Raw genomic sequence first — 24,074 nt, forward strand, 5'->3', positions numbered from 1 at the left:
AAGGAAGTTTGAGGGCCCTTGTTCCTGCCTCAGGTTCCTGCCACCTTCTCCCTTTTAACCACTGGTATTTTCAGTGCATGTTTTGTATGAAAGTGGGCATGTCTGGATCCTGTTGTCTTTCTCTTTGTTGTGTTTGTGGAAGAGAGTCATGATAGTACAATCTAAAACAGAGGGATGGGTTATGGATTTAATGAATTCACGTCAAAAGTTAGTCTGACTATATTTCCAAATTTTAATCCATAAATATCTCATTAGAGGTTGATTCTTTTGCTTTGAAATTCTTGGATCTATTTACTATCTGTTAATGACATTTTATTCATAATTGTCTTTTTGGAAATTAAATTTAATATTATGACCAGTTGGTGAAATAGATTCTAATACAAGGTGAGAACCGTCTCTCCACCCCCTTATATTTTTGTTTACAAATGCATCACTTTTTGTGCCATTTCTCTCCTGAATATAAAAATAGTGCCAGCCCAATAAGGAAATTTGAAAAAACACATGAGCACAAAAAGGGTATGGGAGTGGACAGCAAAACACACTGGTTGTAATCCCATCTTCCAGAATCACTTTTTTTTTTTTGGCAGCTGTCCAGTACAGGGATCGAACCCTGGACTCTTGGTGCTTTCAGCACCATGCTCTAACCATCTGAGCTAACTAGCCAGCCCAAGAATTACTATTAAAAAGGATTTCCCTTATTTTTAGATAATAATTGTAATATTAAATAACCAAAGGGGAAATTATCTTTTCTTTATACATGCAGTAGGTAAGTAATCTTTCTAACCAGTTATATCTTATTTATTTTTTTACTTTTCATTTTGAAATAATGACAGATTTAGGAAAAAATTGGGAAATAGTAAAAAGAATGTCCCATATTTCCTTCACCAGATTCCCCAAACACACTATATAACCACAATATAGTTATCAAAATCAGGAAATTAATAAAATGATTGATAAACTATTACATAGCCTGTTGAATCACAATTAAATTGCACAAATTATACCACATAATTTTCTATTTCTGGTTCAGAATTTCATCTAGGATCACACTTTGCATTTTGTTTTCATGTCTTTTTACTTTCCTTTAATGTGGATTGTTTTTCAATGTTTGCCTTTCATAATTTTGGATCTTTTCCAAGAGTATCAACCAGATAAATCTGGTGATTCCTCATGATTGAATTCCCATTGTGTGTTTTTGGCAAGAATTCCTGGAAGTGATATTGTGTGGCCCCCTCAGTGCATTGTAATAAGAGGCACGTGATGTTGTCCTTGTTAGCAAGTTATATGAGGATATTTCAGAAAGTTCATGGAAAAATGGAATTGAAAGATAATACGAATCTCTCCATGGACATTTTGACATACCTTCGTATTTAAATAGTGCACTATGTTTTTTAAAGAGCAATGAAGACTTCTGAAAACACCCTGTGGTACAAAAGTATCAGTTGAATTGTTTTTAAAATATAAACACCCTATAATTATGATTATTTTGTCAAAGGTTATGAACTTAATGTATTTTTGCAAAGTGCTTTCCAAATAGACAGTCAATTTATAATGAATGGGTTACTTCTTCAAAGGGGAAAATATGATCCCAGCTCTGTAATCTATAGTTTTCCTTTGAAATATGTTTTTCATTAGTTAGCTTTGTATAATTCTAATTGACAAGCCAAAATCACAGCTCATAGCCCAGTGGTTTAATTTCAGTGTATAGTGGCAGGTGGCCATTCCTTAGGGCTGAAGTAAAACACTTTATAATTGGACATTTGTTCTTAATTTTTTAGAGTTTAGTCTTAAAAAATAGAACCCTTAGTGTATAAATTCTCTTATTCCCTTTTAAGAAAGGAAGAAAAAGTGTCCTTAAATGTGAAGAAAATCTAAGGGATAGTGTTGGAGGGTAGGGAGTGTTCCGTATATTAGAGAAGCTTTCCAGGGACAAAATTGGAAGGGAGGTTTTGAAATTAATGCTGTAGTGAAACACAGGAAGATGAGGATAAGGAAGTGGGTTGTAATTTCGTATTTGAAATACCTACTGCACTTCTTGGTGGCAAAGTTAGTACCAAAATCCAGGTCCCCTGACTTCCAAACATGTTCATTATGCCTTGCCGCTGTTTCTGAATATGTGTGCTTAGTTACAGTGTCCAAACATTTGTCTTTTTTTTTGCTGGCCAGTACACAGGGATCAAACCCCAAACCTTGTTGTTATCAGCACTGCACTCTAACCAACTGAGAAAGCAGACTTGTCATTGTAAATGAGAAATATCTTAGGTCATAAGAAGCAGATCATTATTTTGTCTCTTATAGCAAAATATTCCTTATCACATAGTATCAACCTCAATAATTTTTGTCAGGTTTTGTCATAACTATTTCGAAGTTTGATAAGGTGATATTCTTGATGATGAAGAGTCTTTAAGATGCCAAGCCGATAAAATATCCTCCAAGATTGTTCTAAAATTCCTCTATAATATTTAAATGAAGCTGTTAGGATTTCATATTTGAGTGCTTAAATATGTACATTGTGACTTTATGAAACCTATAAGGAAAGAATATATATATGTGTATGTGAAAAGTTACAAAACCATAATTAAAGTTAGTTTTAAATTATACTTGCTCTGAATAGTAATTTTAATACAGTGCTGTATACAGAGTGAAAAAATAAAGCTGCTGTGACATCATCCTGCCTCCTCAGAGGTAATCTCTATTAGTCCTTTGTGTGTCCTTCTGAGATTTTATATGCCAAGCAAACCATTCTGTCCTTGAAGAATGGGATCATATGCAGTTGGCCCTTCCTATTTGTGGATTAAACCAACCATGTATCAAAAATATTTGGGAGGTCTAGCTAGTTAGCTTAGTTGGGTAGAATACAGCCTTCTGTACTACACTATAGTGTTGGAAACAGTACAGGTTTGGATCCCTGTACTAGCCAGCAGCCAAAAAAAAAAAACCCACAAAAACATTTAGGAAAAAAGTTGTGTCTGTACTAAACATGTAGTAAACTTTTTTCTTGTCATTATTCCCTAAACAATACAGTGTAGCAATATTTGCATAGCATTTCCATTGTATTAGATATTAAGATATTATAAGTAATCTAGAGATGATTTAAAGTGTATGGGAGGATATGCATAGGTTATATGCAAACAGTACACCATTTTATATCAGGGACTTTGAGCATCCATGGATTTTGGTATCCATGAGAGGTCCTGGAAACAGTCCCCCAAGAACAGCGAGGGACAACTATATTTACTGTTCTGGAAGGTGTACCCAGACACACACTTTGTACGAATTATCTTATGCTTCATTCTGTATTGGCAGGTGTGTCATACTTTTTAATGTCTGTATAGTATTATATGGGTGTAACAGTTTACTTATTTAGTCCCTTATTGATAGAAATTAGGGTATTTCCCTTTTTTCCCCCTTCACTGAAAAGCTCTACACTAGACATTAGTGGTAGACAATGTAGATGAAGGTGAATAGTTCTGAAGAGTTTGCATTAGGGGAAACATAGCATTAGAGCTAGGTATTGAAAGGCATATAGCAAAAAATAAAACAGAAAGCCCACAGGTTTAGTACTTGTAAATAAACATACATTAAGGAGAGATATTAAACATTTTTGTTTTAAAAAAAAAAAAGCATTTAGCGCAAATTCTTATTTTTTTCCAGCTTTGTTGAGGTATGATTGTCAAAAAATGTATATATGTAATGTGTACAGTGTAGCACAGGTTACTTTAAGTCAACTAATTTTAAAAGTGATATGCAGACCCTTGGGAGTCCTTTAAGAGAGGGATCTATGAGGTCACAGCTATTTTCATGACAATACTAAGTCATTATTGGGTGGTTTTTTTTTTTTAAGATGACCAGTGAGGGGATCTTAACCCTTCACTTGGTGTTGTCAGCACCACACTCACCCAGTGAGCCAACCGGCCATCCCTATATGGGATCCTAACCCACGGCCTTGGTGTCATCAGCACCACACTCTCCCAAGTGAGCCACGGGCCGGCCCTCATTATTGGTTTTTACCACTGTCTTGATGTGTGCGGTGATGGTACAACAGCAGGAGTAACTGCTGGTTCCTTAGCACTAGTCAAGGCAGTGGTACTTCACCACCATGTACTCTGCACTCGGGGAAAAAAAAAAAAAAGTTTGGTTTTACTTAATGTCCTTGAAGCCATAAAGTTAATTATTTTATTAACAGCCCTTATGTAGACTCTTTTTCTGTGAGGCAGAATGGAAAGTACAATGGTTGTCTACTGGAAAAGCACTTGTGATTACTCAGTTGTGAGCTGAACGAGCCACTTTTTTTCATAGAACACTCTTTTTACTTCAAAGAACTGCAGACTGACAAGCTATGATTATTCATTCTTGGGTATGTGGCAGACATCTTGAAAATGAATGAAGTAAGCCTGTTGCGTCAAGGGAAAACAAATGGTGTTTATGACAATGATAAAATTCAAGCTTTGAAGCAAAAATGAGAACTGTGAAAAACTTATATCCATTACTGTGATCTTGACAGCTTTCCAATAATTTTTTGAGTACAAAGGGGTCTTGAGACCAAAAAGTTTTCAACCATAAATACAAAGCATTCATTGTTACTGTTTAGATATTTTTCTAGAAAGTAACTTTTTGGGAGAAATAAGGTAGCATTTTTTAAACATAAGGAAGTTAGTTTACATAAGAAGGGAGTCCAGAGAGCTAAGGTGGTTTCTGGGTGGGTGGGTAGGTTGGTTAAGGTGTCATTTTAAAATAACTGTAGTGCAAACATTTTCTTATGGTAATTTTCTTGATTGGCTTAGTACCTGAAGGAAAGAAAGTTGGTTAGGGAGTGTGGTTCAGATTAGACTTTTCCCTTCCAAAATGATGTCAGCATTTCTTTGTTGCTTACTATGTGCCAGACTCTGTTCTAAATGCTTTTTCTACATGCTTACTCATTTAATCCTTATAGTAACCCTCTGTAATATGTCTACTACTAATATCCCCCTTTTATACATGAGAAACCTGAGGCCCAGGGAGATTTTAGAATTTTGTCAAGATGATAACAGCTAATAAGCAGGGAACCAGGATTTGAACTTAAGGCAGTTAAGAAGTCTGTCTTTTTTTTTTTTTTTTCCTTTTAGAGGTCTGTCCTTATAATTTATGCTTTTAACAAGTCTGTTAGAAAGAGAATAAGTATTTAAAGGAAAATTTATCTTTGTCCTTTGATATGACTTAATCCTGTTTTTTTAAATGAAAGGTTTTTGCACATAATTTTACCACTTTTCCTAGGTTACACAAATCTTACATTACTGAACCCAAAATGAAGTACTAAAATTGAGAGTACAAAAGTACTAAAGCAGATTTTTGGATGTCAAGATCCTCATGCCTTATATTTACATAACACTGAGCAACCAACCAGTGAAGAGAGTGTCTGCTGTGTCAGGAACTGTGATTGGTGCTTTCCTGTTCATACTCATAGCCTTTTGAAATAGATTTTCATTTAGGTGAGAAAATTAAGGGTCTGAGAGATTAACTATTGCCTAAGGTCTTGAAATTAATGATGAGGGTGAAAACCAAAGTTCTCTTGATTTTAGAATTTACACTATTTCTGTTATACCAAGCTGTTATTCCAAGAAGTGCTTTGATGCCCAAAGGTTATAGGGTCTTGCCATCAGCTCAGGCAGCAGTTTTGATGGTTTAGGTAGAACATACTAAAGGACCAGTGAGAGAGGTGTATCAGTAGAATAGAAATGGATATTCAGTTCATGAACTTTTCATTAGAAGTATTCGACCACAGTCAGAATTGAATGTTTATTTAAATTCATATTAGTGGAGGCAGGTTCAGCCTACCCCAAGAAGGGAAATCAGAACTAGATGTCCTCTGAGTTTCTGTGGTTCCTTACTTTTAAAGACAAAACCTTGGTATGTTAATATAGACCATCTTTGAATCAAGGCATCCATTTCTGTTAGAAAACTATTTGTAATATGTTCTGCCCAGGCAAACTGGCTTGGGGGGAAACATTACATGACTCCGTGTGTCTTAACTGTTTCCACAACCCATACACAATGCAGTAGAGAGGAAAATGTCTTCTACCTCTAAAATCTCAAGTCCCCATAATTTACCTGTCAATTAGATGAAGGTTTAGTGTCCTCTCTTCAGAACCATATTGTATATTTAGCTCTGTATTAGCCATCTACTAAGAGATTGGATATGGGCTTCTTGTGGCATCTTACTGCCAAGTAAATGACTTCCTATCCCACTTAACATTAGGGCAACTACCATATAAAGTCAGAATATGTGTTAACTCTAATTTGGCAACTTAATCTTGGGTATTTTTGAAAATGTTGGCCATCGTATCTTTAAAAGACAGTGGATGCAATCAGAAATAAATAATGTGAGATAAAAGGTAAAACTGTACATTTATTTTGAAGTAAATTGATAAAATATTGTGAATTTCTAAGTTAGATTATCTTTCAGCAAGATTCATATAGATTAACACTAGCCTTAGTGTTTGAGTGTAAGATTTTCTTAAATTTTGTTTGACCTGAAAAATCCTTGGATTTGAATAAGAATGTTAATGTACTGTGATACATGAGGAATCTTACAAGTTAAATACCTTCAATTCCCTCTTCTGAGTTGAAGTTGAGACGCCTAGTATAGTTTTCTTGTATAATGCTATGCCCAACAACCCTGCCCTTTTTAATTCAGATTCTTACAGTATCTGAGTCAAAATTACTTTCATTGTACCATTTAGGTAAAAAGAGATTTAGGAGGTTGCATTATATGTTTAGCAGGATATTCTCTGAATTTTTTGTACATTTAGAAAATAGCTCAGTCCTTTCCTCCCTTCCATTTGCTACTTTGCTTGCCTCCATTTATTTCCCCTGCTTTGCTGTCATGACTGCTTTCTGATATTTGCTGCTTCCTTTTTCTTTTGTTCTTACTTTTTTATCTCTCTCTTCTCACTACATTTGCCTCATTTCTCTGGCTTTCAAATCTGGAAAATTAGCTTTTATTACTCTTTGATCAGTTTGACAAATTAACATACTTAATCTCTTTTGTGTTACAATTAATTCAGTGAACTCTGTATCTTTCCTTAAAGTTGAAAAAGACCACACATCTGATTTATGAATCCCCTCTACAAAAAACCCAAGTGTGACCCTCTTGTTTTCCTTATGCTTCTGTGGGAAGAGGGGAACTCACTGTCTGACTAGGTGACCTGTTCTACTTTTGGACCACTCATAAGTTTTCTCATATTGAACAGAAATCTTTCTCATGCTAAATTTAACTGGTTTTGTCTTTAGAGCCATTCATGTTTTATTTTATCTTCATGACAGGTTCTAGTGTCTTCACCATTCTTGTTTACTCCAGGATATTCTCCAGTTTCTCAGTGCCTGTCTTGATACATTTTTAAAGAAACAGTACATTCTAGATTTGGTCTCATTGACAGTGTAGTACTAAATCTTTTCCTTAACTTTGATTCCTAATTCTATTAATATATCTTGGAATCAAGATGTTTCACCTTGTTGAGGCAGAGAAAATGTAGCATAATGTTAGGCGTAAGATAAGAGTCAGATTGCCTAGTTGGTGTTGCACCTTTGCAAGCTAGCTGTGGTTTTGAGCACATTACATTACCTTGTTGGGCTCCATTGTTTTCCATAAAATGAGAATAATTGTAGTTTGTATCTCATTGATAGAGTTAGGGAAGGATCAAGCCAAATTACCCATAGCAAACACTTAAGCTAAGTATAAAAAATGTGTTTACTATTGAAGTAATATTATGATTATTAAAATCATAGACATCCTTGTCTCAGTTATCAGTTGCTGTATAAGAAGCCATTCGAAACTTAGTAGCTTAAACAGTGATTTATTTTTGTGATTCTGTGGCTTGGCTGGACTCTGATTAGACAGTTCCCTCTTTCTTTGAATTTTTGCTTTTATTTATTTATTTATTTATTTATTTATTTATTTTATTTTCCTTAAAAGATGACTGGTAAGGGGATCTTAACCCTTGACTTGATGTTGTCAGCACCACGCTCTCCCAGGTGAGCTAACCAGCCATCCCTATATAGGGATCCAAACCCGCAGCCTTGGTGTTATCACCACTTTCCCGAGTGAGCCATGGGCCGGCCCCTTGGTTTGTTTATTTTTAAAAAGTCACCCTTATACTTAAATGTAATTTTTTTAAAAACTTTAAACAATCACAGATGTCTCTACAAAATAATATCCTGGTAATTAAGCATACATATAAAATTTCACCATTAACTATTCTAATCTCCTATATGTATATTTTTATACTGTGCTTCCCCCAACAAAAGGATAGTGGACATGCTTAAACCTTTTAAGTCTTGCTGTAGTTACCCTCTGTTATTACTGCTACATTCTGAGCATAAGCTTCTCATTGTGTGTTCCTATACCTAAATAAAAAACAGCTAGGAAGTACACCTCTGTGATCCATATTCTGGTTCTGTTATGATGAAATCTTTAAGTGCCATGATATATATATAGCAGAAAGCTACCTCTCAATCCCTGAAACTAGGAAATCACTTTTGGTTATGGTACCTATACTAAATGTAAAAGATATTTGATAGATACTGGCATAGTGAGTACTCTCATATTTTTCAATAAAGTCAGGGAAGTAACCACACAATATTAATTCTAAAAGGAGAACTCCACAGGAGGTCCTTTACGAAACAAAAGTCAACAGGAACAAAACACAAGGGGCTAGTCATTCACATTCTAGAACAATTCAAGTACTACCATCATTAAAATATACATTAAACAAGAAAAAAGGGAAACCAAGAAAATACTAGATTTACTTCTAAGCTTAAATCATAACGTTTTGTTAAACCACTTAAAATTTTTCTTATCTAATAGGCTTCATCTTGATGAATAGAGAGACAGGAGAAGAGAAGAAGGGGAGGGGAGAGAGCTTTCTAGCATTTTCTATGATGATGCTATAGCTCAAAAGTGTTTTTGTTCATTCAGGCATATGAGTTCTCTAAGAATCCACAATGCTTGCGTGCAGGACTTTGGGTAGTTCTTCACGCGGTACTGGCTGAGGTCACTCATTGCTGCTTTTTGCTGGGAGTTCAGCTGGGGCTGAAATACCGGAGATGGCTTCACTTGTGAGTCTAGTGATGCAGGCATGGCCTTTCTCTTCAGCAGGATAGTTTAACTTCTTACACAGTGGCTCAGGGCTTCAAGACAGCAAAAAGGGAAGCCTCCAGATCTCTTAAGGGTTAGGCCAAAAACTGGAATTAGCAGTCCCTTTTGCTGCATTCTGCTGGTTAAAGCAAGTCAGTCGAGGTAGTTCAGACTCTAGGAGAAAGGAAGTAAATTCCACCTCTTGACAGGAGGAGGAGTGGCATACATAATAAACAGGGATGACAGAGGTCATCTTTGGAGAATGTCTACCACAGTTCTGTTCTCTCATAGTTAGCTTTTGAGCGAAAATGTTAGTCCCTTTAAATTTAATCTTTAATTTAGTCTTGTTTCTTGGTTTTCAAATCTTAATGCTTCCTGGTTTTATGTCACTGGAAAATGTAGTAGACAAATATGCCATTTATGCCCTTCTTCACTTACGGTCAGCATTTCACCAGAAGCACTTGCCACTGTTTGGTCCTTTTGGACTTTCATTAGGCCAGAAAGCAGCCTGACTAATAATGTTATCCCGCTTCCTGTTACTTGTTGCCTCTGGTTAACAGCTTTGAAGTTGTTGTTTTATGGCTAATTCGGTGCTCAGCTAGGGAGAAGAAGTGCTTTACTGCTGTTTTAATTCCCAGACAATGTCTTAGTTCAGTATGACTTGCCCCAGTGTAAAATAAAATTAATTTTGGGGATGTAGACGTTGCTATTTACAAAAGATAAATTATTTATTCTAGCAGCATTTATTGACACCTTGCCTAAAGAATTTAACTGGTGTAGCTTTAAAATTTTACATTTCAAGTGATTGATTCACTCTTCAGTAATTGCACTTTTGTGGCCTTCATCTATACACACTTAGGAGTGGGTTAATAAAGTCACTGAAAAGTGAAGGACATGATTAGGCTGTGTTATTCTTAGTTTCAGTTGTCTTCCCTGCTGGACCAATTATCCACAAACTAGAGATATTGTTCATTATTTTCCCAGTTCCTAGAACAGTGGCATTTAAGTATTTGGAGAATAAGTGAATGTAAAACATATGTTGAAATAGTAAAATACAAAATAGAGACACCTAGATGGAGAATTTATTTCATGACAGTGCTTGGTTATTGCCAGTTCTTTATCTGAAATGATTCTTAGTATAGTCTTAAGTATATGTAAATGAGCTAGAGAGCAGTTCACAATTGATTTGAATTGTATGTAGAGTCTTTTTAAAATTCATGTTTTTTCCTGCTGTTAATTTGAAGTTATTTGTGAATTCTGATTCATCACATCACACCTTTTTTTTAGTTAGAATTTATAGCTAATTCAGCCTTAACCTTCTGCCTAGCTAATCAGAAACAGAATTTATAAAATGTAATTGCATAGAGATTTCTTAGTTTCATATAGCATTTTTAATGTGTATTGTGATGGAGGGAATTAGAGTTTTGCTTGTCTCTACAGCTAGATAATGAAGTACTAGTATATAGCACTTCTAGCTTCTAGCATGGTGTCTGGAGTATAGTGATAATAGCAAGTAAATATTCAACTAAGTGCAAGTGCTTTTTACCTTTATTTTTTTTTTCAACAATCCTTATGGTAGCTATTTAGATGAGAAAACAGTGAATCATTGAGAGTAAGTAGGTCACACAGTATGAAATGCCACAATTTAAACCCAGACTCACCCCAAAGCCACTATGCTTATACCATCTCCTACAGTCAAATGAATAACACATTTGTATAAACATGAAAACTTGAAAAAGCCTTTTTAAGACCATCGTTCCTAAGTGAAAAAACTCACCATTTTAAATGCAACTATCTTCTGCTGTTGGAGGGAGATCCCCAAAGAGCAACCATACTTGGTAAAGAACATGGTGTTCAAAGGACAAAACACTTTTGCAACTAAGAGAACTTTGAATGAGAAGGTATGGGTGTGATGTTAGTAAAGCGTTTGCTAACCAAAATACTCTTCTGATTTCAAGTCAGTAGTTTGAACATTGGTTAGTAATCACAGGACACATTTTAGGTTGACTTTTCTCATCTCTGTCCTCTTATAACACCGTACAATTTGGCCCTACTGCCACTTCATTTGGTATTTGTAGCTTTAGTTGTAAAAAGGGGAGAGGAGGCTGGGTTAAAGCTTGTTGACCCACCAACTGATGGAACATAATGAGTAAAGACACAAAGTTAGAGTTATTATTTAAAAGCGTTTTTCAAACTGTATAGATTAAACTACTAGGTGACTGCCTTCTAGAATAGAAACCAAGAATTAGTAACCTTTTTCCTTGTAATAATTGATTTATTTTACGCTCAGCCCAGTTGAAAATTGGTTTCACCTGGATTCCCAGAGCATGCTTGTGCTTTAAGCAGGAGGAAGTGTGTGGGGGTGGTGAGTGGGTAATTTTTTTTTTAACATTTGCCTAATACTACTCTACCGGAATTATGTTTCTCCCCCTTATTCACTAGTTTATTTTGCCTTTTCCCCCCAATACAATGATCTTATTTTTTGCTTTAAATTATTTGTAATTAGTAGCATGTGAGGATTTAATTAGTTTGTTATTAAAGTTTTAAACAAAATTGTAGGGTGATGTTTTATCTGTTTTCTGTGGTGATCTGTAAACATGTATCTTATTAGCTAAAAATCACTTTAATGAAATTAAAGGTCTAACTCATTAGATCTGTAAATCTCATAATCCTACCACTGTCTTAACTTAGGAAAAATAAAACTTTTGTTTTAAACTTTTTTTTTAAAACCTGTTGTGAGGTTTACTTAAATTGTGTTTTTATAAATAAGGTTAATTTTGTTCTACTTCCTCTGGCTGGACTCTGATAGTATCTTGTTACATTATTCGTTTCTGCTTCAGTCATATTCTTCCAGAGTCCCAAAAGTTTCATCTCTTATGTTCTTCTTTCTATTCTCATGTCATGACTACATTTAAATGGAAAGTTTGTCAGCTTACCAGAAAATGTTCCTAAATATGAATTATCATGCTTCACATTTACTAAAATCAGCATGTTAATAGGTAACACCATTGGGGACCGATATTCAATTTTATCATCTTTAAATAATGAACTGATCACTAACTTCAAATTTTAAGTATTGCTACTGAAAGCATTGTGCTTTTAAACCAGATATTCATGGGCCTGCTGCATTCACAATTGTATATTGACAACTGGGTATTAAAGTTTTATAAATTAGGCTATAGGATCCTCTTAAGAAATGCAGATTCTTTTAGTTTTATAAATGTATTATTCTTATTATATCTGTTTCTGTTCTTCCTAAGTCTCTTTTGGAAAAGTTCTTGATCCCCAACGCTTCACAAGCAGAGAGCAAAGTCTTCTATTTGAAAATGAAAGGAGACTATTACCGTTACTTGGCTGAGGTTGCTGCTGGTGATGACAAAAAAGGTATGTTGTGTTTTAAACCTGTTGGTTGAGCTTTTATAAAATGACATATTATAGAAGTAGTCTCTTTCTGAAGTGTAAACAACTTTTTGTTTTAGAGCACTGAATGAGAGCGGCAATGTTTGTTTTTTGTACTGTGAATATGTATCTACTATCTAATATTGACATTCTAAAGTGTATGCTTTCTCCAAAGCCAATTTTGTGTACAGGGATGTTTCCTCAAAATTTCAAAAAATAGTGGTCACATTCTAACTGATGAGTAGTGGAAACTAATTATTAAAAATATAACAATGATGGGATTACAAAGTTTTTATCTTTAACCAATGGCTAGTGTCGTGTTCCAGCAGAAGACTCCCCCGCCCACTTTTTTCTTACATTAAGGGGTCTTTTTCAGTTAAGGGTTGTTACAGCTTAATATTTTCAGAGGACACATGGGTATTAAATTAAAAGTTTGGTTTGAGGTATAGAGATAAAGTGTAGACTTTATCAATACATTTTAATATGTTTTGTTGTCCAGGGATTGTGGATCAGTCACAACAAGCATACCAAGAAGCTTTTGAAATCAGCAAAAAGGAAATGCAGCCAACGCATCCTATCAGATTGGGTCTGGCTCTTAACTTCTCTGTGTTCTATTATGAGATTCTGAACTCCCCAGAGAAAGCCTGCTCGCTTGCAAAGACAGTATGTATTTTACCTGTTATGTGGAAATTTAGCAGTCTTTATTATTTGAGCACTAAAATGTACTTTTTTGAATCATAGGCTTTTGATGAAGCCATTGCTGAACTTGATACGTTAAGTGAAGAGTCATACAAAGACAGCACGCTAATAATGCAATTACTGAGAGACAACTTAACAGTAAGTACATAACAGCATTATTAATGATTAATGTGGTTAAAGAGATTGTTTCACAGAGGCTATTTCTGGTCTTTTTTATTAAATATAAGATCCTTGTCTACAGTTAAAAGCATATGAAGAAAACTGCCTTATAGAAACTGAAAAGAAATATTAGGCCAAGGACTGAAAATGTATACTTTCATTAGTTACAAATCTATTTTTAAATTTTTAATTTTCAAAATAATTTTGTAATCCATGGTTTGGGACTTCTAGTCACATAGGCCATTTATTTTTCATTTTAAATCTTGAATGTTCTCATTTTAGTCAAAAGAGCTTAGTTTATACAATCAAAATATACTAAGGCTCTCTATGTTTAAATTCCTTTAAAAATGGTTTTCTTGTTTGTTGATCATGTTACTTCAATATTTGTATAGGTATGGTTGGGCATTAATAACTTCAGCTGTAAATTTTCAGATAGTCTACAGAATCTGAATGTAAATCTATTTTGCCTAGTCTCATTAATTATAAAATGACTTATGGAAGGTCATGGTGGTCCTTCTTGGTATACTCCAGATTAAAAAAAAGAACCACAATGCCATTTTCATATCAAAAAAATCAACAATTCTTAATAATAATAAATATTTAAATTATGTTCCAATTCCAGTTGCCCCTACTTATTTAACAATCTCTTGTTTCAATTGGGACCCAAATAAAGTCTACACATTGCAATTGATTTATATGTCTCCTTGGTTCCTTAGGTTTTCCCATTCTCCTTCAGATAAATATTAAATTTGAAGTTTTGAGGCTTAGTTGAAAAAATTTTCAGGCATCTACTGTGTGTCAGGTAAAGAGGTAGGAATTTCAGATTGTAGTCTAGTGTAACTGGTTTTTATTAGCTTTAAGACCATTTATCTTTTATACATAATCACTTCTTCCAGCATTATTCTAGTCCATTGCCAATTTTCTATAAACCAGTTCTACATTATTGTGCTGAATATTCTTGACGATGAGTTTTTTGAACAGAATTGTATACTTATTAACCATCTAGTTATTTTAGTAAGTGCAATTTGGGACTAACTACAAACTTGTGAGATTTTTATTTTAGTCAAGAGAGTAAGGTATAATAAAGAATATAAGAATCTTTATATCAGATGAAAGAAGCACTTTAATATGTTAATATTAAGAATTTTTCTCGTCTGATTTGAAGTGATGACACCCTAAAAAGGTGGAACCTGACACCAAGTTACTGTATTGTGTTCTCATCACTTTTTGAGAGGGCCTGATGTAATATATACTTCCAGCTGAATTTTGGTATCAGTGTAGCATGAGCAGCATATTGCAACAACTGAGTAAGATGAAAACCAAGGTTCCAATTTTGATTCTATCACTTTTTATGTCTTCCCTGAGCCTTGTTAGTGTCAGCTATTATCATTATAGATTGATTGGATCATTTATCTATCAAGAAAAGTTTTCCCAAAACTTAACCTAGTATTTGGGTCTAAATCTGGTTGATCAAGATTGTCAACACATTACCTCAGAAAGAGAAATACCTTGTATCAAGTTTTTACATGTTTGTATAGAAAAATTCAAAAATTCTTGAAGGTTAGAACTAGAAAGAGACATTCGAGATGATTTCATTTTACCTTACAAAACCGCTTGTTCAGTAGGGGCACAAAGGCTTCAAGAGGTCAATTGGCTAGCTGTGTGACCTTTGAAGTTGTTTCTTTTCCAGGCCAGAGATATAGTTGGTTAAAAAATAAATGAAACTAATGGATGATTTGGGGAATAGAAAAATATTAGGTAGGATTTCACCTCCCCCTTTTTTTAGTGTACAAGTCATATAAAATTTAAGATCATCTTGAGTCAATCCCTTTATTACTTACTCTGAAAATCACTGTAGAGTGGTCAAGACTTACAAATTTTAACACTGAGGCAGTTGAAATAATTTTTGAAATTATTTTTTTAACCTGTTGAAAATGGTTAACATTAATGAAAAAAATAATAATAGAATTCATAATCCTACATTATGGGACAGCTTTTGTTTTTTACCTCTTAGAAGATTTGGTTCTGGCCATACTATCTTGCTCAACATTTCTTTCAAATCATACAAATACAGAAAGGTTATGTTTTTTTAAGCTTAAAAAGGTCAGAAAAGCTAAATTTGTAGTATAGCTCAGAGTTGATGCTGGTTCTTGAATTTCATGGTATGTAGGATTCTCCTTGGAGTGTGGGAGTCACTCTAAGCTCTACCAGGAGAGAGTAGTCAACCTTAGCTCCTTGAGCAAGGGCCCAGTTAGATGATTCTGTTTTAGTTGACAGTGCTAGTATATCCATCTCTTGTATTGGGGCCCTTTGGGACAATCTGATATTATATAGCTGATGATGCCTAGGGTTTTTTAATAATTCATAATTTCTTCTACTTTCTCTTCACCTCATATGAATAACCAAAAGTTTTCTAGATCTGACTTTATTCGAAGATGATTCTACTTACAATGCTTACAAAATATGTACTTAGCGTGCTTACAAAATGATTAGGGAGAAAATATATTGAGCTATTTTGTATCTTGACACTGCCATCAGTACTATCTTTTAAAGAATGCTTTCCAACTAAAACACATTGATTACATTCTCATACCTTGGCATATATATGAAAATTGCCCCACCCCCTCCTTTTTTCCCCCCCAAACTGGAACATGCTGAAAAAAATTTTTTTTCTTTTTTCTTTTTTTTTTTTAAACCAGTTATGGACCTCGGATACCCAAGGGGATGAAGCTGAAGCAGGAGAAGGAGGGGAAAATTAACCGGCCTTCCAACTTTTGTCTGCCTCATTCTAAAATTTACACAGTAGACCATTTGTCATCCATGCTGTCCCACAAATAGTTTTTTGTTTACGATTTATGACAGGTTTATGTTACTTCTATTTGAATTTCTATATTTCCCATGTGGTTTTTATGTTTAATATTAGGGGAGTAGAGCCAGTTAACATTTAGAGAGTTCTCTGTTTTCATCTTGAGGTGGCCAGTATGGGGATGTGGAATTTTTATACAAGTTAAAAATGTTTGGCATAGTACTTTTGGTACATTGTGGCTTCACAAGGGCCAGTGTTAAAACTGCTTCCATGTTCTAAGCAAAGAAAACTGCCTACATATTGGCTTGTCTGGTGGGGAATAAAAGGGATAATTGGTTCCAGTCACAGGTGTGATTATCGTGGGTACTTTAAGGTCCGGAGCACTTAGAAGGCTGTGGTAGAAACGGATATCCCTTGGATGCTACATGTCGAGCCATGTGTATCTGCAGAATACTCAATCTCAGTGTGCACACCTTTGACTACAGCTGCAGAAGTGTTCCTTTAGACAAAGTTGTGACCCAGCTTACTCTGGATAAGGGCAGAAACGGTTCACATTCCATTATTTGTAAAGTTACCTGCTGTTTGCTTTCATTATTTTTGCTACACTCATTTTATTTGTATTTAAATGTTTTAGGCAACCTAAGAACAAATGTAAAAGTAAAGATGCAGTAAAAATGAATTGCTTGATATTCATTACTTCATGTTTATCAAGCACAGCAGTAAAACAAAAAAACCCATGTATTTAACTTTTTTAGGTTTTTTTGCTTTTGTGATTTTTTTTTTTTTATACTTGCCTAACATGCATGTGCTGTAAAAATAGTTAACAGGGAAATAACTTGAGATGATGGCTAGCTTTGTTTAATGTCTTATGAAATTTTCATGAACAATCTAAGCATAATTGTTAAGAACACGTGTATTAAGTTCATGTAAGTGGAATAAAAGTTTTATGAATGGACTTTTCAATTACTTTCTCTACAGCTTTTCATGTAAATTAGTCTTTTGGTTCTGAAACTTCTCTAAAGGAAATTGTACATTTTTAGAAATGTATTCCTTATTCCCTCTTGGCAGCTAAATGGGCTCTTACCAAGTTTAAGTACAAAGTTTATCATAACATCAAAAATACTACTAATGTAACTACTGTTTCCCAGCTATGTCCCATATCCCCCTCTCTCCCCACCCCTTCACCTTGGACCCTCAAAAAATTAGGTTTTTGTTGTTGTTCTGGGGGAGGAGGGGAAGGTTGGAAAAAATGTGTTCCATTTAAAATTTTGGTATATGGCATTTTTTCACTTAGGAAGCCACAGTGTTCTTGTCCCATCGTGACATTGGATAGCATTAACTAAGTTTTGTGCTTCCAAATCATTTTTGGCTTAAGAATTTCTTGATACTCTTATAGCCTGCCTTTCATTTGGGTCCTTTATTCTATTTGTCCAGGTGCACAAGATTACCTTTTCTTTTTTTCAGCCTTCTGTCTTGTCACCAATCATTCCTACTTGGTGGCCATGTAGTTGGGAAAAGGCCGCATGATCTTTCTGGCTCAACTCAACATCTAAGATACCCTGCTTCCTTTGCTTGCATCCTACAGACTTTTTCCCTCATCCTATTTACTGCAGCAAATCTCTCCTTAGTTGATGAGATTGTGTTTATCTCCCTGTAAACCCTACCTATCCTGAGTGGTCTGTCATTGTCTGCCTTTAAAATTCTTCCTCTTCTTCTATTCTCTAAATAATGAAGGGGCTAAGTTATACCCAAAGCTCACCCTACAGAATATTTCCTCAGTACTTTGCAGAAAACACCAAACAAAAATGCCATTTTTAAAGAGGTGTATTTTTTTTTTTTCTTTTAGAATGTAAGCTCCTCAAGAGCAGGGACAATGTTTTCTGTGTGTTCTATTGTGCCTAGTACACTGTAAATGCTTAATAAATATTGATGATGGGAGGCAGTGAGTCTTGATGATAAGGGTGAGAAACTGAAACCCCAAACACTGTTTTGTTGGCTTGTTTTATTATGACCTCAGATTAAATTGGGAAATATCAGCCCTTTTGGACAATTGTCCCAAATATTAATTCAAATAAAAGTGCAATGAAGGCCTTGGGGTCTTTATTTCCAGAAAAGATCACTTATGCATTTGGGACAACATAATGCATCTTCACTCACAGCTCTTTCTTTTACCTTTCCTATTGATTTCTCCTGACCCACAGGCTGAGGAGGTTTAAATAACCATCTTATAGTTAAGGAGAATTAAGCTAGCTAGACTGAGGCGGGATCTCATTCAAGTAAATTATAAATAAAATCTGAAACTTGTCACATTAGTCTATTAGCTATTTATGTGTACCAGTCATCTATTAAACTAGTATCTGAAATAATTGTGATAATACTTCACTAATATTAGCTATTTAATGTTTTCTACATAGTAATGCCCAATAGATGAAGGAAGATTTTCCACTTGAGATTTTTTTGCCTTGGAATTTAAATAATAAATTTGTTTATAACTTACTTCCTTCACTGTCCCTAATCTAGGCTTATCTGTTTTTTGTCAATATAACATGGTAGTGTCAGGAAATTGGAGAATCCAGCAATGTGGTTTGGGCAGGTAGGGTAAGAGAATTAAAAGAATGTTTGTTGAATGGCTCAATTATGAGGGCTTTATTTTTTTTCTTCCTATCTTCCCTGCAAAATAGTCAGCAATCCTGAAACTAGTTGAGGCCAATTTGGAAGCTGCAGTCAGAGATTATTTGTGGTCAGACCTCAACTTGAGAATGAAACTGGAAACTGTCAACAGTAAGATGTATAAAAATATAGGCTCTGGATTCAGATCCAAGAATTGTGGAGACTCTCCAGCAGTGGCAGCATCATTTAAATGATGGATTTGTATAGTCTCCTTGGGGGAGAAAATAACTTGGATGCAAGAGCATCATAATCACTGCACAGGAGCCTACAATATGTTAGAAACTTTTTATTTGGTGCTACATGCTCAGAGATGGTCTTACACATTCTGTAGGGAAAGTTTAAGGAATAAATTGCTTTATTGTGTTTTGTCATATACCATATAGGAAATTACTGTAGCAGATTTGAAATGTATATAGTCTTAAGGTGATGGGTGAGGCTGGACACTTGGAAAATGGCTAGACTTGGATGATTTTCTCTATGTGAAGCTACATTAATAAGATACTTTTTAATGTGACTTAAGCACTCCCAATCTCATTGGTTAATTCTGGCTCCCTTTAGGGAGTTGAGAGACCTAAAAATACAGGATTATTGGGTCTAGATAGGTATTTGTTTTACCCCAACAGGCCTCTAAGGAAACTGGTACTCTTGGATGACCAAAGGGCATTCAAGAATCCATCACAGTTGTAGATCTGCTTTTAAAAACCTGAAAATCTTAAAAATGCTGCCTGTGCATGTCCAAATCTGATCATGATACTCACCTGGATCCCCTGAAGTCTATATGTCTGATGATGGTTGACCCCAAGTATTTTAAAAATTGATGATAGGCCAACTATTTGGAAGACAGTGCCTCCGCCCTGTGTTACTATTACCCTAATTACCCAGTTTTGTTAGAAGATGTGCAGCTGTCATATAGGACAAGCAAGCATGTATCTTTGGGATGCAGAAACGAAGTTGAGAGTGAACAACCCTAGGTGGCCAGAGACCCAAATATTTGATTATATTTGAGTCCATTCCGTGGAATTTCTGAAGGCCCAAGTTTATATAATTGTAATCAGAGACTTGTCAGTATTAATTCCTAATTCCAGAACTTAAAACACTTATCAGTATTAGTACGTGTTTACATTAACATTGGATGTTGGTTTGGGCCAACACTGAGTGTTTAAGGAGGCTTCTCAGAGAAGACTTATTTTTAGTCAAGACTTGCAGAATGAATGGGAGCCAGATGGAGGTTACAGCAGGTTCAAAGGCATCAAGATGAGAGGAATTTAAAGGACTAACGTGCACTTGCAAATCTGGGGGCTTTGTGAGATTGTAGAAAGAAGAAATGGGCAATGTTCTGCCTTGTAAATAGCAGCCTGTAGTTTTCATTTTTAATGCTTTAGAATCATCTGAGGGGACCTTGCTTTAAGTGCCTATTTTCAGGATTCTAAATTTTTTAGGTTGGAGCCTGGGAATATTTTGTTGTTGTTGTTGTTTAGCAAAACTCATGGGTGTTAATGATGCACAGCATCTACACGGCTGAAGTCTGTAAGGGGATGGGGAACACAGATGATATTCGGGAAAATAAGGGTGTGCGAGACTTTACATTTCAAGCCAAAAAAGGCTATTTCTAAAATTGAAAAGAAATGGTCTGCAAAACAAGTTTTTGAATCTGCTCAGCAGATCGCATTTCCCAAAAAGGAGATTAAGAATAAAGGTTATCTATCAAAACAAGTTTTTCACTAGTTTGGGAGCATATGCCATTTAGAACTCTTACTGTGTTGAGAGGAAAAATGTTAACCTATATATATGTGTGTGTGTGTGTGTGTATATATGATTGTGAGCTTTTAAAATGAAGGCCATTAGTATTTCTTTTCATGCCATGCTGAAAAGCCAAATCCACATGAATGAAGGACTTAAAAGCAAACTTTAGAATGTCCATTACAAATGTAGGTGAATAACTTGCTGACCTTGAAATGTAAGGAAAGCTCTCTTAAAATGAACACAGTACTAACTAGAAAAGTACATATAAATTCTGAATCTTTATACAAATTCAGCCACATGAAAAGACACCTGAAAGTAGAAAGACAACTGAGACAACATACATGAGCACTTCAGAAAGTTCATGGAAAAATAGAATTAAGAGATAATACAAATATTTCCATGAACTTTTTGAAGACTCCTGGTATAACTGACAAAATATTAGTGTGAACTGCAAATCAATAAGAAAAGGGGGAACAGCCCAGGTAGAAAAACGGGCAAAGATTTTGCACAGGCATTTTTATAGAAGAGGAAATATATGATCAATAAATACATGAAGAAACAAGACCACTATAAGATACCACTATTTTACCCCTAATTGATTAGTATAGTTAAAAAGTCTGGCAGTACCAAATGTTGGAGATGACATGGATTGAGATCTTTTAACATTGCTGGTGGGAGTTTAAATTGGTACATCCTTTTACAAAATGATGTGGCGTTATCTTGTAAAGTTGAACATTCACATTCCTGCAACCCAGCAATTACATCCTGGGTGTATCTCCTAGAACTCTTGCACATGTGCACCAGGAAATCATAAATATTCACAGCTGCAATGTTTGAAGTAGAAAAAAGTTAGAAACAATCCAAGTGTCTATTGAAAGGAGTTATTTATCAAATGACATAATCAGTAGTAGAAAATTAGTCAACTATAGCCCAGTAAGAGGTAAATTTTATTAACAATGTTGAGTGAAAAAAAACCCCAGTTGACTATATACAGTATGATCCTTATAAAATTTAAAAGTGAGCAAATCTTTTGCTTAGGCATACGTACATGATAAAACTTTCTCTTCTACCAAGGAAATGAAAGACAAGTACAACATTTAGAATAGACGTTTCCCATAGAGAAGAAGCTGGGGGACTGGCTAAGGCAGGATAGGTAACTAAGTTAGCAGTAATGTTATCAGCTTGGGAGAGAGGGGAGTTCATAAATATATAAATATTCATTAGAGATATCCATGCAAGGAATAGGGCTGCCATGAGGATTATGATTAATTCAGTTCTGGGCATCCAACGTCACAGAAAGAAAGGCAAAGAACTAAATGAAAATAAAGTACAGTGGGCCAAAAAATTAGTCAAAGCCTTGCTTGAATGGTAAAAATAAGATTGGCAGAGAAAATATAATAGTCACTGTTTATTTAAATGACAGGAAACTGAACATGCAAAACTGAAATTGCTAGCCTATTCATTACACCCTAAAATTGTCCTAGCATCATTTCCATTTGACCCTCGAGCAAGGAGCAAGAACTGGAGATATGGTTAGAGGAAAACACTGAGCTGGGAAGGATGTTATTATGAAATGCTGAACAGAATGAAAAGTACCAGCCTCTGAAATGAAGGAGCAGGAAAGTCTTAAAGGACTTTTGGTAGCAATAGTGAGTATTCTTCTGGGGCCTAAAGAATCTTCTGTCATACCAGCCAAACCACTTGGGCAAATTCAGCCTGTTTAAGGCTCCTCGCTTCTTAACCTTTAGAGAAAGAGTTGCATTCAGTCCAAATCACTGAGGCATCTCCTATCACATCTTACATATTGCCAAATCTTAAGATTTTTAATGTTTTCTCTCATGTTCCTCTGGGGTTCATCAAGAGTTCTAACTTAATTGGTTTTGTAGGAAAAGTCTTCTGACTTGAGAGAGTTCAAAGTACAGAATGTACTTACTGAGGAGAGGAGAGGAGAGGGTGCTCCACTGGGACCACTTCCTAAACTACTGTGGAATGTAACCTGTGTGGCACTGAGGGTGATGCCAATCTTGTGGGAAAGTCTCACGTCAAGACATGGTGGCTAGCTGGCTATTGCTGACAGCAAGATGAGAAGAAGTGACCGCCATCAGAAATGGCCTGCTCTCTCACGGTTTGTGGTGGCAAAGAATGTGGACCTGTTTCCAGTAGGCCAGGATCAAGACAGCCTGTAGCTTTCTTAAAAGGAACTAGGCTTAAAAGGGCTACCTGGATGGGATCCCACAGCAGAGTGTGTGGGATGGACCAACAGAAGCCTGAGTCTGAGGGGGAGTCAAGCAGGAGCGGAGATTGCTCTCAAGAGATAATCAGTGACAGGCCTCCAAAGAATCAGTGAAGGGGACTGAGAAAGGTGGCTTAACCATCTGTCAGGGTCAGAGAAGACCAATGCCCAGTTTCCTTGAGTTCCAGACAAGTAAAACCTTTCTTGCCTCCTGCCTCCCTCACCACAACATCAGTGGAGCCAGAGCAGCCAGGGGGTGAGGAAGGAGTAGGCTTTGGACACAGATGAAGCTGACCACAAGCCCTTCTATCCACTGGGCCCCAAAGGAGAGGAGAGGAACTTTAACAGGAAATGCAGTTAGGGTTTGGGCTATGATTGTTATTCCTGTGTAGAACTAAATACTTCCATCCCTGCTTACAAAACAATCTAATCTCAGCCTGCGGTAACAAAGTGACAAGGGGGAGGCTGCAAACAACAAACTGAAGGACAGGCACACCAAGAACTTGAGCTAAAGAGCCATTGGAAAGGAACCATAAAATAAACGTGTTGAATGTGATTAAGAAGATGAAAGACAAAAAGAATAGAAACCAAGTTGAAAAAAATAGGACGCTGAAAACAATGAAGTGTCCCTCGGTAATTGAACAGTCTGGTAGGTAATCTAATTTAGAACTAAAACCCAGCTCAAACTAAGCAAACATAGTCCCACTCCCTACATAGTTCTTTGTTTTTCTTTTTAAAGCAGAACACTACCCATGAAATGACACAAAACAAGCAGCTTTACTTTTTCCTGAGAATAAAGTCTTATTTACTCTTTTATTAAGAAAAAATCAATATCGATTGTATCATACAGCACATACTGGAGAGTGGCTCCTCATCAAAAGAAAGATGTTCAGTGTTATGTTTTAGGTGATTTGGGGTTAAACACCTTTTCTCTGGTTGCGTATTCTTCACTATAGGAGTGAACATAAATATTCAGCGTTTTTTTTATTTTAAAAAATTTTAGACTTATAGGAAAGTTGTAGAAAGAATACAAAGAATTTTTACATATCCTTTTACCCAGATTTCCCAAATGTCAACGTTTATTTTTCTCTACATAAATATTTTTTCTGAATCATTTGAGAATAAGTTGCAGATATATGACTCTTTACTTCTGTAGACTTCAGTGTTTATTTCTTAAAAACAGACAATCCCATATAAAACTATATAATTATCGAAATCAGAAAATTTACGCTGATACAATGCTATTATCTAGT

The 24,074-nt window shown here is 35.3% G+C and overlaps 1 protein-coding gene across 1 annotated transcript in view; it reads left to right on the plus strand.

The window, feature by feature from the left end:
- Nucleotides 1-18,113, plus strand: part of YWHAZ (tyrosine 3-monooxygenase/tryptophan 5-monooxygenase activation protein zeta) — a 31,037-nt gene extending 12,924 nt beyond the window's left edge. Inside the window, exons 3-6 of the mRNA XM_063079605.1 lie at nt 12,373-12,496; nt 13,011-13,174; nt 13,253-13,348; nt 16,069-18,113. Coding sequence (XP_062935675.1) covers nt 12,373-12,496; nt 13,011-13,174; nt 13,253-13,348; nt 16,069-16,128 — 444 coding nt within the window. The 3' untranslated portion in view covers nt 16,129-18,113. The remainder of the gene's footprint in view (nt 1-12,372; nt 12,497-13,010; nt 13,175-13,252; nt 13,349-16,068) is intronic.
- The last annotated feature ends 5,961 nt before the right edge of the window (nt 18,114-24,074 follow it).

This window comes from Cynocephalus volans, chromosome 15, assembly GCF_027409185.1.
Source record: "Cynocephalus volans isolate mCynVol1 chromosome 15, mCynVol1.pri, whole genome shotgun sequence".
NCBI lineage: Eukaryota > Metazoa > Chordata > Mammalia > Dermoptera > Cynocephalidae > Cynocephalus > Cynocephalus volans.